At 35.7% G+C, this 15,864-nt stretch overlaps 1 protein-coding gene across 1 annotated transcript in view; it reads left to right on the top strand.

The window, feature by feature from the left end:
- Positions 1-15,864, top strand: part of HCN1 (hyperpolarization activated cyclic nucleotide gated potassium channel 1) — a 302,101-nt gene that overhangs the window by 164,896 nt on the left and 121,341 nt on the right. Inside the window, exon 3 of the mRNA XM_036310979.1 lies at positions 10,060-10,221. Within this exon, the coding sequence (XP_036166872.1) occupies positions 10,060-10,221 (162 nt within the window). The remainder of the gene's footprint in view (positions 1-10,059; positions 10,222-15,864) is intronic.

Raw genomic sequence — 15,864 nt, 5'->3', positions numbered from 1 at the left:
AGCATATGTTTATCAAAATTAACCCTGAGCCTATTCTGAGAAATTAGGCTGTTTTTAAAGCAAACTCTAGTTTTTTTATTAAAAAAATTAACCCTGAGCCAAAGACCTTGAGAAATTAAGATAGTAATATGTGATTCTCCCCATTATGTTTATATTTTAATGGAGACAGTAAAAGAGAGAATCATAAAATGTTCAACTATGATGACCAAAAGTAGTACATGTAGAAGCTCATATATAGGAGTGAGATGACGGACAATTAATCTTGGAAGAGACTATTACTATGGGAATGCAACAGAGAAGGGAATTGACAATTTTGATAAGACATTGGTTGAAATAATGGCTTTTTGTGTCAGACTAGATAAGGAAGTGATGATGAGCAGAGAAAAAAGAATGGAAGAAAATAGGACGTTTCAAAGATTAGCCATCTCAAACCAAAAGACAGTTTGGAAAGAATAAGACAGTGAAAAATATAAACTAGACAAAAAAGATGTGTTCAGAGAAGTAAGTTTTGGTGATAAAAAGCTTGAATAAGTATAAACTACAACGATGAAGATGTCTATATGAACATTGGTCATGTAACCAGGTTATGACAAAAGATGACAGATGTTCTGAAACTAATGGATACTAAAATCACAAACAGAATTTGTACATAAATGTATTTCATTGCAGATATGGATTTGGATTATTTTCAAATAAGAATCTCCATTCTGTTATCCCAAAACGTATTTGGTAAAATATATCATAATCCCAAAGATTCCCATTTAGGAAAATGTACCACTTGTTTCTAAACTGGGAACTAATTTCCCTCCCTCCCTCCCTCCCTCCCTCCCTCCCTCCCTCCTTCCCAACCTTCCTTCCTTCTTTCCTTCCTCCCTTCCTTCCTTCCTTCCTTCCTTCCTTCCTTCCTTCCTTCCTGCCTTCCTGCCTTCCTGCCTTCCTGCCTTCCTGCCTTCCTGCCTTCCTGCCTTCCTTCCTTCCTTCTCTCCTGAAAGAACATGCAGTTAGCCATTGGAGTTGAATAAATCTTTTTACAATAGGGTTGATAATGCAAATAATTGAGGAAAGGATGCATTATAACTTTGCCAAAAGTTGTTTGTTTTCTAAGTTTTGGGTTCTTTTTGAGAAGTTCAGTAATAATATGGTGTGTTTTTCACTTACCGGGTTTTGTCAAATGTCAGAATATGTGACTGATTCACTAAAAATTGTCGTTCTGTTGTACTGTCTTCATGCCCAAAACATGAACTTAGTGGTTTCTTTCAGAAGGCATTTGCCAGCACCACTTTTTCTTCCAGAGCATCTCCTACACAAATCCACTCAAATAAATTAGTGTTTCAGGCTCGACTGACTCATGTGGCCAGCGCGGCAAAGTGGCATGTCAATGCATGATGGAGGTCTGCTGGCCACGGCTAGAAGATGGGGGAGAAGGGCGGTCTTCATCTTAGCGGTATTTTCAGAAGACGTCTTTCCTTCCTCTCGCCTCTTCTGTCGCCTCCTGGAGAAGGGTGCCATGTGCTGTTTTGCACCCGACTTTTCTAGACTGTCAATGTTGAGAAAGACTAGACTGTGCAATTTGTCCAAATATAATGGTGTCTACTACATTTTATTCAACTACATTTTATCTGATGACAGCTGCATTATGAAGCTTTATTTAATTTGTTAGCAAAGGTGTAGGGACCTTATTTACATAACATAGTGTTTTACCTCTTCTGGACCTTTCCACTTCTGTGTGTGTATGTTGGCTTCCTTGTGTTTTCATTTCTTCACATTGTACTTCTTTCTTTGTAATAAAGGGTGTAACTTGCTGTAGCTCCTTTCCTTTCATTGAAAAGCGAAGGGGAAATTTTGGAAACTGATTAATGCAGCGTCAGGACCAGAATGCCAGTCTCCTGGTTTCAGGCCATGTGTCTCCCCAACAGACAACTTTTGCAGCCCTGACCTGGCAAAATTTCCTGTTTGGTGCCTTTTTATTTCATGTTAACTTTATCTCTAATATTAAAAATGCAATTGCTCAAAAACTAAAAAGATACAAAGGGTGTCCCAAAAAATGTATGCACACTTTGAATGATTATAAAGTCAGTGTTTATTAGCATACGATTTATTTTCAAAATTTGAAATAATCTACAGAAATGAATACTTTTTTTTTTCCATGTCTTTTTTCAAACTAATGACTGTTCTGGTCCAGGCACTACTGATAATGTGAAGCAATGGATTTGCAAACATTAAGAATCATTTTGTTCGGTATTTGTGTGCCCTCAATTCGTCGACTGTTACCGGTTTTGTACCATAAACTTTATATTTTATGTAGCCCCATAAAAAGTCTAGTGGCACTTTAGGATACATTTTCTTTATTCAAAGCTTAGTCTGGCTTCACCCATTATATCAAATCAGTTAAACCTGAAAAAGGAATGAAAATTCAGTAAGTTATCAGCTGTTAAAGTGTGTATACATTTTTTGGACACATGATATACTATATAGTTAGCAATGTAATGTTTAATTAAAATATAGGGAAGGGGTCCTCAAAATATGGCCTGCGGGCCACATGCAAATACAAATATTGTATTTGTTCCCGTTTTGTTTTTTTATTTCAAAATAAGATATGTGCAGTGTGCATAGGAATTTGTTCATAGTTTTTTTTTTTAAAAAAACTATAGTCCGGCCCTCCAACGGTCTGAGGGACAGTGAACTGGCCCCCTGTTTGAAAAGTTTGAGGACCCCTGATATAGGGTGTACCAAGAAAATGTATACACATACTTTAAATAGTTATAAAGGCAGTGTTTATTAAAAATACATTTCATTTTCAAAATTCAGCTATCAGCTGTTAAAGTGTGTATACATTTTTGGGGACACCTTGTATATATAACCAAATTTAAAAATTTTACCAACCTAGAAACACTATCATTTTCAATATTTTAAGTAAAAAAAATTAGTTGATGTGCCAAACATTTACCATTACTTGTGTATTTAACAAAGTTTATGAATGAGACATCTAAAACACTGGAGTGGATTCTTTCTCACAAAATTTATAGAAAGTAGAAGAAATAACATTTGTATACTTTAAAAATATGTTAGCAAGAGACCACCAAAATATATTATACATTTTATATATGTCTTAGAGGCAGTTCAATAGAATTTGGTTAGCTGAGGATTAGTGCAAAAATTCTTTCTAAATTACATCTGAATGGAATGGAAAAATAATGCATATTCTTACTTGGTAATTTCAAAGCAATTTACCAGATACATACTGACTGTATATCTGTCAGTCTATAGGAAAACAGTTTGCAGAGTACATAAAATTTGTTTAAACGTTCTCTGCTCTGTGTGCTTTGATAGTTCAGTCAGAGCTTAGAGACTGAATTATCTCTGTTTTAAGAGCATTCATTATTTAAATTAATTTAAAAATACAAATTGATGAAGTGAATTCTCCAAAGTAAAATATATCTTCTTACCAAGTTTAGGTGCATTTCTCCATTCCACAAATTTATGTGATTGGCTTTGTGTACTGAGGAAATGAACTAGTAACAAAAACTAGAATAATTACGCTATCTGTAGCTCAAAATGTAGAGACAACTAAGTTTGTACTTATTGGAGCATGTAACATTACAAATCTGATGAGACAGCAGTTATACAAAAGAGAGCGAGCAAAGATTTGCATGAAACTATAAAAATACTAATGAGACTACTGTTAGCAAAATGTTATGTCTAAAATGAATTATTCCTCAACCCTGTCCCAAAAACACAGAGTTATGGAAATATCATTTGAAATTCATTTACAAGACCTATGCAGAATTCACAAGCTATTGCTAATGTGGATATTTGCTTTTTTTACCCTCTTTCTCTACACACAGGCACACATTCATACATACTTATATAGCCATTTCTGGTTGTTTTTTTTTATTTTCTACTATGTACTAGGGAAGGACAGAGATTATTAAATTTATATTAAAAATTTTTAATTTCTAATTTGAGTTTTCAAGATAAGATTTGCCAAAGAAGAATTTCAGGAAAAAAGTAATTATATTTTTTAAATCAATATTTTAGTGCCTATCTTACCCTGAAATTGTGTTTGGGGTAAAGCTAGTGTAGAAAAAGTTAATGATTCTGACAGAAAAGTAATCAAGAAATTATAGCTATTTGCTATTGACATGACATCCAGGAATATAATCAGTAGTTAGTACTACATCACGTTCCTTTTTTAATTTCATTTTTATATTGCTTCATTTGTACTGTATTTTACAAAAGTGTCCTCCTGGCCACAACAGGGGGTGGGCCGCCTTAGATTGAGGAACTCTGAACTAATTGTTTGGGTTCTTGGGGGAGAATAAGATCAGGTTACTATTAAAAATTAGTAGGGACTTGTTTTGAATAGAAGACATACTATTCTGAGGCGAGGAAAAAAATAGTAAGAAAAGCTGCCAATATATGTTTGTTTGAAGGGATGGGAGGGCAGAGTTGAGGAAACATAAACATTAGAATGCCGCTTTCCTCTAGAAAAGGTAAAACTGTAAGCCAAAGCTGAACAGAACAGTCATGGGTTTGGGGGAAATGGAGAGAAAGTCTAGGATAGATGGTGTTAGAAATGGATCATAACCAAGGGCCTCAAATAAGGTTGCTACCCTTTAAAAAAATGTTAGTAGCCACAATCTACATTTGCTCTCCAGTGCTCTTCAGTAGCTTAGGTACAGAAGGTGACTGTTCTGACTGATCAGAAGTTGACATTCTGATCAATGGAAAAACAGTCCTTAATAAATGGAGATGTGTGGTGGGTGGAGACCGAGAGGTTGATAAATGCCAGAAATGAGGTTATGGGTGGAGCAGCCAAGTAGATGAACGCTAAAGAAAAAGGATTTTTTAATACAGTGAGACAAATAATTGTCTGAAAGTGGCAAAAGGAAGATGGGAAAATGAGGGCACTGCTATCAGAAGCTAAAGCTGATGAAATATGAAAAAACTGAACTGACTCTTTAAGAAAACTACTGGAGAATCTTTGGGGAGACAGTGAGGGGGACTCACAAGCCAAGCAGGAGAGGAAGAATTTTATGAAAAGACTGGGGGTGTTGAATGTTAATAGATAACATAAGGGAATTTTTGGAAGGGACAATGGAACAAAGAATCCAGGATAAAAGCACCCAACAGCTTGAGGCCCTGACCATCGGTGTGTGAGGTTAGGGAGTGGACCATTGCATTCGGGCATTTACAGAGGCTTCTAGAAATGAGAGGCCGGGGTAGCTGGCTTTTCTGAAGAAATGGACTGGCCATTCCTAAGGAGATCCCAGATAAAGCAGGAGACTAAAAAATCAGTCCAATGACTGCAGTCACCAGTCAGTGTTCAAAGAGGTGACTGTGGAGACTGCTGTTTTCTCGTTTACCAAGTAAGCCCTTTAATAAGGTTTCATCCACTCTTTGTACCTAAAACCTACCTGGTAAGATAATCTGGATCATTTTTAAGGTTAGAATTGCAGAAGGTGCTGTAGGACTTTTACAATATTAATTTTATCATTGATTAGGATGAATCCATATTGAATCCTAGGTAGATGTTAGCTGTGAAACAGACTGAGTAGCTAAATGTTTGTATTTCTTGCATTGTATTGTCAACATGGCATAGAGATGCTCTGTCGAAAAGATATGTCAAGTGATGCAAATATAAATTTATGAAGAGAAACTAAAAAACATAATCATGTTTTATACCTTAACAGTAAGAAAGTTCTTTGTCAAGAGAGCCATTCCTGGCCCATTTTATTTTCTCAACATTGCTTTGATTAGAATTCTGATGGTATCTTCTAACCCTTGAATAAATTTTGAGACCATAGAAGCAATCTAGCCGATAAATGGTCCCCTTCTGGGAAGTCAAAGACTAAGGGCAGATCACTGAATGCTATGAAAAGTGTTACATTGCTCTTCATAATTATGATGGTTAGGTAAAACATAGTAGATCAAATAGTTAAGGATTGTTTAAGGCCCACTGATTTCATAGGTGGTTTATTAGAGTGAGAGTCACCTGAAGCCAGTGTATCAGGAAAGAATGTGGAAGCATTTGTAAAGAACTCAGCTAATTTATGAATACCTGCCAAACAGCATTTTGGGATTTGGCCTTTTAGAAACAGAATGGAATATACATTGCTCCTGGGAAAAATTTTACATATGGTGAACAATTCTGCAAACATTAGGTCAGGATTGGGGGTTCTGATTAAATTATCTTAATCAGAACATTTTTTTTTAGTTTTGGAAAGTTGATTAGCTATTTTATCTGGAGTCACTGGACTTCAACTGGGCAGAACTCTACAATTATAATATTATAAAAAGAACTGAGGGGGCGCCCAGCTGGCATGGCTCAGCGGTTGAGCATTGACCTGTGAACCAGGAGGTCGTGGGTTTGATTCCCAGTCAGGGTACATGCCCGGGTTGTGGGCTCAATCCCCAGTGTGGGGGTGTGCAGGAGGCAGCCGATCGGTGATTCTCTTTCATCATTGATGTTTCTATCTCTCTCTCTCCCTCTCCCTTTCTCTCTGAAATCAATAAAAATATATTTTAAAAAAAGAATTGAGTGGGAATTTGAGACCAGATCTATTCTTTCACTGAGTCATATGAACAACACAGCGTTCTGAGCTGGACTAATGTAAAGCAAGTGCCTTCCACTGATACGTTTTGTAGTCTAATTTTTCATGAAAAGGAAATGAAAGAACTGCTTTTAAACTTATTTTAATTCTTTTTTTTCCCAGTTGACTCTTACAAATACCACTTAAAAGCATATTGCTAGTGGCCAGAACGTCCTGTCTTTCTGCCACCAACACCCTGAGCATGCAAATCAGATTTTAAGTCAATTCACTAGGAAGACAGAGACTAACTTTTAAATTCCCTGATTAAAAACACAGAAGCGGTTACTTATGCTTTTACTTTTAAACACCCGCAACGTTCTCATTCATTCATGCAACAGTTTACTGAGCATCATCTGTGGTGTTATTTTTGTGTGAAGTCAAGCTTGCAGGAAGTAGTATTAATATAATTGATTGAGACAGGAATTCATCACTCAACAATAGATATTCACCTCTTAGATGGGAAAGCAACAACAACCAGAAGCTATTGTCATCCATGGTATGGTCTGCTTGACCATGTTGTCCAGTAATGTTGCACTTAGACACTGAGAAGTTGTGGCAATGCATGAATTAGGTCAGATGTTTACTTCTTGGGTTAGCTTGACTGTCTACGGGTGTCCGAGCTCCATAAGAAAATGGTCTTATCAATCCAAATATTCCATGAGCAAGGTTTTAACAGGGCCATTAATAATCTCAGCAACTGGCCCCCAGTGATTGATGACTGTGCCTGTCAGAGTGGATGAATTATAGGAGCTCAAGAGACAACCAGGTGGGGCCCTGGCAGGCACTCCACACACTCATGTGTGTAATCATCAAAATGAGCACTATGTACATCATGACGGTCTTCTGTCAGGGAGATGAATCAGGTGGAGATACTTGGATTTGATTATTTGAAATTGGCCTCCAATACTAACCAGTGTCAAATAGCCAACTTGCTTCTGCCTCTTCTAAACTTAGGTAGTTCCAAAAAGTGGTATCACATTTGAACATATATTGTTAAAGGCCAAAAGGGGAGACAGTTTACAGTTTATGAAATTAATTATGTGAATTATTGCTGAGCACTCTTTATAGTACTAGACTTAGTATATAAATCTTGGACTAGTACTGTATGCTAGCTTTGTGAGGTTGGGGATGGATGGGGTAGAGGACAGGCTTGATTCTAGGAATTTTCTTGTTATAGTAGGAGTTCCTTAATCACATGGTAGCATCAAAAATAAATAAATAAATAAGTAAATGGAAACAACGTGTTTCTAATATGTTTTGAAAGGCCTTATCCCCCCCCCCCCCCCGCCCCAACAACTTCCTTTATAAAAATAGTGCTTATGTTTCTCTGGAAAACATTTCAGAAGTGATAGGGTTTTTCTAAAGGCATTGGTGAATATTAGCATATGGTACCTCTTATTCATTAAATAATCCCTGAAGATTTCACAGAGAAAATCAAATTCCATAAAAACAAAATAGAAAATTCATGAAAGTCAGCTTTACTAAGAATGGCACTAGTCCTTCTAACAGCCCTAATCTTCCCCGACAGTCTGTAACTGGATGATGACTGCTACCTGTGTGCTTATAATGTACAGACTTGGGCAAGAGTTTCACATAGTTATTGTTTACTTCAAGGAATCGGGTTAAAAAGTAGTTAGTTTCTTGTTTGCTCCAGAGTTCAAATTCTGTAATGTTACCCTATTTTCCAACAATGCACAAAAGTCATATTGAACTATTTTGGCAGGAAATACTTAGTTATAAATATAGACTTCTATTACTAAACAACAACAAAATTTTAATCCATGGTGATTTTTTCTACTTTAATAGTAGGAACCTTTTTTATTATGTTTTACTATATTACTTTTAATGAGATGTTTTTATTGAAAATGTTATACAATTTCTATTTACAAATTCAGTGACCAAGAAATATCATAGGCAATAACCTCAAAAGGACTTTTCTATGGATTTGCCAAATACAAAAAACAAATTAAAAAATAACTTAAGGGAAAATAAAATTGTCAGTTCCTTAATTAAATTATGTGTATAGCTGCTGAATGTCAAAATTCATGAGCTGTTGCCTTTAAATCTAGGACCCCAAACTTACTTTTGAAAGGAATTCAGAACAGTGCGTACATTTCCACAAAGCAGGATTATTTTTTTGCTCACTGTAATTACTGTGTCAAAAAGGAAGATAGTTTAAAGAAAGAATTAATGGCTAATAGAAATGGAGCAAGGTGGAAAACATTTAATTGAAGACAGATTGGGTGATTTTTATAACAGAAAAACTCTAGCAATCCTGTCATCTTATCTCTATTAAGAATTATAGAAGTTTCCTTACAAAGACCTGTTTTCTAAATCAAAATACAAATTTTGTGGGGCTTGCTCTTTTCCTCAGAGAATTTTGCAATACTTGTCCTTCTTACTTCCAAAATAAGTTATTCTTCTGAGAATTATCCAAAATGTGATTCAGAATATCTCAAGCTGCTATGTCTTTGCATATGTAGTGTAGCCATATTTATTAATTTCTTAAAAATGTCAATAAGAAAGAGTCATAGAAAAGGGTAGCCTGTACTGTGCAAACAATATAAATGGAAATAACAATTTTATTTTTTGTTAAATGTTGCTCAACTATTGTTGTTTTTTTTAACCAAATCCAGGGAATTGTTATCTCAAAGGCTACTATTCATGTTCAATATACACAGATAAAGAATTGCACTCATATAGCTAAAAGTTAACTGCAATTAATTCTCAGTCTTTATATTTTACAATTAAACTCCCTTTGTCAGTCGTCTTTAGTTCTTAGCTTATTACTACTACTACTACTACTACTACTACTACTATTATTTTGTCCTTCAGTAAGTCCCTTATGTTAATAAGAAATAAGAAAAAGAAGAGGGTTGCTATCACTTGTCAATTTTGCTATCATGTTTTAAAGCAGCTTTGCCGAAATGCCCAGAAGAACATAAATGAAAATTATTTGCAAAACCAATGTTTTTTAAAATATATTTTTATTGGTTTTCAGAGAGAAGAAGGGAGAGGGAGATAGAAACATCAATAATAAGAGAGAATCATTGATCTGCTGCCTCCTGCACACCCTCCACTGGGGATCGAGCCCACAACCTGGGCATGTGCCCTGACTGGGGAATCAAACCATGACCTCCTGGTTCATAGGTTGATGCTCAACCCCTGAGCCACCTGGCTGGGCAAAACCAATGCTTTTAAATGTGACCCATACATTTAATGTATCTCTGTTATCTCTGTTCTTTGCGGAGGACTCACAGTCGTTTGTAGTATTCAGAAAGCGGAATGCCTGGTCTCCGTGCAGAGAGAAAGAAATGGAATTCTGTTTCTCTTTGTAAAAGTCTTCTCATATTTTTATGAAGTCAGTACTTACATGATATAATATCAATGACTACTGACATTGGTAGTATTCTTGACTTTTTAAAAAAAATTGATTCTAAGAACCGACTTTATATTTTGGTCCCAGATTTTCCACATGACCTACGACCTGGCCAGCGCGGTGGTGCGCATCTTCAACCTCATCGGCATGATGCTGCTGCTGTGCCACTGGGACGGCTGCCTGCAGTTCCTGGTGCCGCTGCTACAGGACTTCCCCTCCGACTGCTGGGTGTCGCTCAACAAGATGGTCGTAAGTCCCTCCTGTTCTGTCCCACGCTGCGTTTGCACTGCTCCACCAAAAAGTTATCTGCTTCTGTTAGAACGATCTATTTTCCCCCATCAATGTTTAGAGAAAACATAACTTTGCTTCCATGGATGGAAAATCAGATGTTATGTTTCTTTTCTACAACAAAATTCTATTTGCATGAAATGTTCCTGGGGATGGACTAGTATATGTTACAGCCTCTGTTTTTGGATATCTTTCTCTGGTATCTTGAGGCATTTTATGTCAAAGGTACAAACATGCACGCAAATAACCATAGTACAACATTCTTTTTAAAATGCCTACTTCTGCCCTGGCCAGTGTGGCTCAGTTGTTTGGGCATCTTTCTGTGCACCGCAAGTCTGATGGTTTGGTTCCCAGTCAGGGCACATGCTCCGGGTACAGACTCGATCTCTGGTAGGCAACATGATGTTTCGCTCTCACATCGATGTTTTTGTCTCTCCTTCTCCCTTCTTCTAGCTCTAAAAATCAGTGGGAAATCTTTTTTTTTTTAATACCTATTCTTTAGAGTAACTTATTTCTTTCAACTTGATGTTAGCATTTACTATATTGATGGCATGCGGTGCTAGGCATTCCTAAACATACAGAGACATGTGCCTTAGTATAAAAGCAAATGAGATGTTATAAGGTGCAATGATATTTCCAACAGTAATTCTTTCTAGGGGAAACTTCATGGCAAAGGTAGCATTTAAACTTTGCCCTTAAAGATATGAAAATATTTTTTAAATATGTGAAGTATACATTTGATTTTTAAAGTTAAATATACCCATATTCACATTAAGTCTAAGAGCATATGTTTTGCTCTAAATAGTGCAACACTCACAAAACAAGTGAAACAATAGTGAATATTTTTCATATATACATTCGCAAATATTTGTTCTGTTTATGTTCTCATATTTTCTTCTAGCATTACATTTTATTTCTTTCTGTGTTTTCAACTAAACCTATTGGGGTAACATTGCTTAATAACATTATATGAGTTTCAGGTATACAATTTTATAATATAGTAGAGGCCGCATGCATGACATTGGTGCACACAGGGGGTAGAGGGTTCCCTCAGCCCAGCCTGCACCTTTTCGCAGTCCAGGAGCTCTCAGGGGGATGTCCGACTGACAGCTTAGGTCGCTCCCCACAGGGAACAGGCCTAAGCTGCAGTTGGACATTCTTAGCACTGCCTCGGAGGTGGGTCGCTGCACTCGCCAGTGGCTGAGCAGCGCTCCCCTTGTGGGAGCACACTACCACCAGGGAGCAGCTCCTGTGTTGAGCATCTGCCCCCTGGTGGTCAGTGCACGTCATAAGGACCAGTCTTTCCACCATTTTGTCGATTTGCATATTACCCTCTTATTGTATAGGATTGTTTGTGTATTCAATTGTGTGCTCACTACCCAGTCTAGTCTCCTCTCATAACCTTGTATTTGACTGCCTTTACCCTTTTTATCCTTCCCCTACCCACTTCTTCCCTGGTAACCACCATTCTGTTGTCTGTATCTATGAGTTTGTTTTCTGTTTCTTTGTTTGTTTGTTCATTCATTGCATTTTGTTTTACATCCCACACATGAGTGAAATCATATGGTTCTATATTTACTTAGCATGATACTCTCAAAAAATAACAATTGTCTTTATTAAAAGAGTATTTTGGGGTATCCAAACAGTCCATATAACTGTGCAATTATAATGTAGGGTAATATACTATTTATTATATTTAGTGATAAAGCATATTTAATGAAGAAAATGTTGTTTGGTTTTTCTGCATGTTCTCCTTTGCGTGTGTGTGTTTAATCTCATATCATTAAACCTTTACTAGTATTATGGCCTAGATGTTGTACAAAATGAGTTTCCTGAATTTACAGTTTGCTTCTTGGGTCCTTTTTTTTTTGGGGGGGGGGGGGGGCTGCAGATTTACTTGTGAAAGTGAATTAATTTTTTTTGCAATTACTTAGCATTATTTCTATGTTTAACTCAAACATAGAGGATGGATAACTTTTAAGTTGATTTCTATGTTTAACTCAAACATTGAGAATGGGAAACATTTAAGTTGGTGTGAAGATTAGCTTATTTTTCACACCAAAAATATGTAAAATTGTGAATATTGGTGATAGGAAAGAGATAAAAACCATAAAAAAAAGACATTTTCGTACCAAAAGAGAATCTTGATGGTGTCATTTACCTTGGATATATTATTGTCTGTCCTAAAGCTTTTGTGTTCTAGAAAACTTTCCATAACAACACAACAAAGCAGTGCATTTACACACAAAAAGTCATAAAGGAAAAGTGAAAATCCAATGTAAGAACAAAGCACCCTACACTTGTATATCATGCTTAACATACACAACAGTATGCTCTCTTATTGGTCCTCAGAGCAACAGAGAGGGGTAAGCACTGTCCTCCCCTGTTTTTAAAGGTTAAACTAATTATCCAATGTCACACCACAAGTATGGATTGTAGAACCAAGGTTAGAATGCCAATCTATCTGATGCCACGATTTCTGTTCTAAATAGAATATTCTGTTCTAGAATATTTTGTATGGTACAGATTGCAAGGAACAGTTAAAAGTAATTATGAAAGCCCAGCCAGCATGGTTCAGTGATTTAATGTTGGCCTATGAACCAGGAGGTTGTGGTTCAATTCCTGGTCAGGGCACATCCCCAGGTGGGTTCTGGGCTCGATCCCAATGAGGGGAATGCAGGAGGCAACTAATCGATGCAGGAGGCAGCTGATCAATGATTCTCTCTTATTATTGATGTTTATCTCTCTCTCTCTTTCTCTCTCTCTCACTCTCTCTCTCTCTTTCTCTCTTTCTCTCTGAAATCAGTAAAAATACATTTTTTTAAAAAAAGTAATTATGAAAGATGGAATCTTTAGTCACAACATACCAGTAGCAGTAGAAAGTCACTCGAAAATCAGCATTTGAGCTGTGAAACTAAAAAGTGACAACTGATATGAGATGTAGATATTGAAAAACAAAGTCAAACTGGGAAGGCAAACTTAAGGGGCCAGATGAGGAGGAGTGCAGATGACACTGGTCATTCTTGGTTATCGGATTAAAAGTTATGCATTGTCCATATGGCATTGATACTAAATTGTTTATGAGAAAGTTTAGTGAATTCCTTCTGCCTTCCTTCTTTTCCACATCTTTCATTTTAAATCATTTATATCCTTAAATATTATTTTGAATCTATCTTAACCATATTTGCATTTATAGCTATATCCTTATCTCTATATGTATATTTTAAAAATCCTTCTTTACCACATTTTGCATCTATATCCATATACAAATACTTTTTTAAATTCTCTTTAACTATAATCACATTCATATCTGTATTTTTATGTATACCAATATATCACTAACTAATTATCCATATGTGTCCTGTGATGAGAAATTCAGAGTTCATGTTATAACTATTCTGTACTTTAATGGGTAATTTATTCAATATGTTTTCCTTATATTAACTGTTTCTAATCTGCATTTCATTCCATAGAAGTAGGTTCAGTTCCCCTCAGCTATTTCTTTTGCAATCTTTATAAATTCATCACTAAAAGAATTATTTAAATGTGTGTTTTTTTAAGTCAGTCAATACCATAGTGGATTACTTGAATTGCTGAAATAGGAGATTTGACTGGCAAAATGCTACTTGAAATGGGATTAGTCTTGCTTTGCATTTGTAATATTTGCTTTTCTTTTATTCAAGAACTGTTTGAATTATAAAATTCTAGCTGAATGAAAATCTTGTATTAGTGTGATAATTAATGTCTAATATAATTAATTTTAAAAATCTTGTTATTCCCATGGTATTTTGTGACTATGATTTAGGCATATCACACTAACATTGTCTTAGTTCATTATTAAAGGGATTAGACATAATGATTTTTGGTTTAAATTACAAATATGAAATATTTATTTTAAGAATCTAAGAACATGAAAATTATGACACATTTGAACTAACATTTTAATTTTGATGGCATTTAGGCATTTTAAATTTGATGGCATTTTCCAGAATAAATAGAGAAGGATTTATAGCTAAATAATATGTTCTTAGGGTCATGTTTCTCTCCTTGAAGTCTGCAAGTTTACTCTGAGGGATCCTACAAGTTTCCCAGCAATCTCATAAACACGGGCAATAGTTCGAAAAGTTTCAACATGAGCATATTATGAACCTAGGATCAGCTGAATGCCCTAACTATGGAGCCTGGATTTGCTTTTGTTGAAATGTGTTGTTTCATGAGGTGTTATTTAAAATACTTCTGGCTTATGGGTTAATAAATAAACAATCCATTTATACCAAATCAAAGCTAAATGATATATTAAATGTGGTGCAAAATTTTCACTGGAGTCAAAAGGAGAAATGAGTTGGAAAACTTAATCATTTGTTATATAGCCATAGTTGTATTGTGTTAAACTATACACTCGGCAATAATTAGTGCCCTAACAGCACTATATTTACATTGTATGCAACTATCTGGTTTCAGCAAAACATCATCTGTCACAGTAGATCTGTACTAAGATACATTTATTATGTTTTTAGTATTTGCTTTGTAAATTTCTTTTTGTTTTAATTTTATAAGAGCTATAAGGATAAGAAACATATTTCTAGTTTTATACTCATATTTGTTTGAGAAATATAATCAAAATATTTTAAGCCAAGTCTAGGGTCATACATTGTGTTTTATTTGTTGTGATTTGAAGGAATCTGCACACGATTTCAACCTGAGATGCCACTCCAGCAGTCAGGCAATATGCCTTAGGGGCGCCCATATATCACACAGATCCGATGCCAGCCTTGCCTCGGTTGCTAACAGTAAAATATTCATTGCTTATAATCAAGTGAGTAATTATCAACAGTATTTGAAAATTATGTATAAAGGAGTTATTATAGTATTTATGCATTTTCAATGTTCTTCTTTGGATGATTTTTGCTTTGATAATTTGTACATCGAATTATATCTTCAAAAATAAGTAATCACTTGACCACCTCCTGGGAAACATACACAAAATTCATAAAGTTTTAATGCTCTTCAGTTCTATATAAGTAAGATAACAATATATTCCAGAAAAAAGTGAGATGTATGAACCATATTAACTACGAATATCAGAGAAAAAAAGAGATATAAAATAGAGAGTCTATTTAATAAAACCTATGTAGAGAAAATAAAAAATTTGATTAGAAGATCTAGGTAACAATCCAATTTTGTTTTCTTCTGAGAGAATGTGTCAGGGACACTTACTGACAACCAAACAGTCACACTATGCAATTTTCCCAGCTCTCTTCCAGCTGAATGGGGCCCTGTGATCAGTATGTTCAAGGGTCTCTGAATGGCTGTGTCATCTTTCACTTGCAGGTCTAAGCATGAAAAAGCTGATGTGCGACCCCCCAGATCCTCTCTAGAGGCATGAGTTTTACTTGTCACCCACTCCCTGAGGTAGCTTATTCATCCTAACTCATCAAGACGACAGACTAGAAAGGGTAAACGCTGACAGAATTGAATGTAGAGACATGGATTCCAGAATTGCCTCTACCAAGGAAACATCAGTGATTTCAGGCAAAGCACTGAAGTTCCTGTACTTCAGCTCTGAAACGAGTGTGTGTGTTTTTCTTTCATTTAGGCCATCTC

The sequence above is a fragment of the Myotis myotis genome, unplaced genomic scaffold (genome assembly GCF_014108235.1).
Source record: "Myotis myotis isolate mMyoMyo1 unplaced genomic scaffold, mMyoMyo1.p scaffold_m19_p_5, whole genome shotgun sequence".
Classification (NCBI taxonomy): domain Eukaryota; kingdom Metazoa; phylum Chordata; class Mammalia; order Chiroptera; family Vespertilionidae; genus Myotis; species Myotis myotis.
Note: the sequence above shows the minus strand (reverse complement) of the source record. Positions and strands in the feature narration are given on the sequence as shown.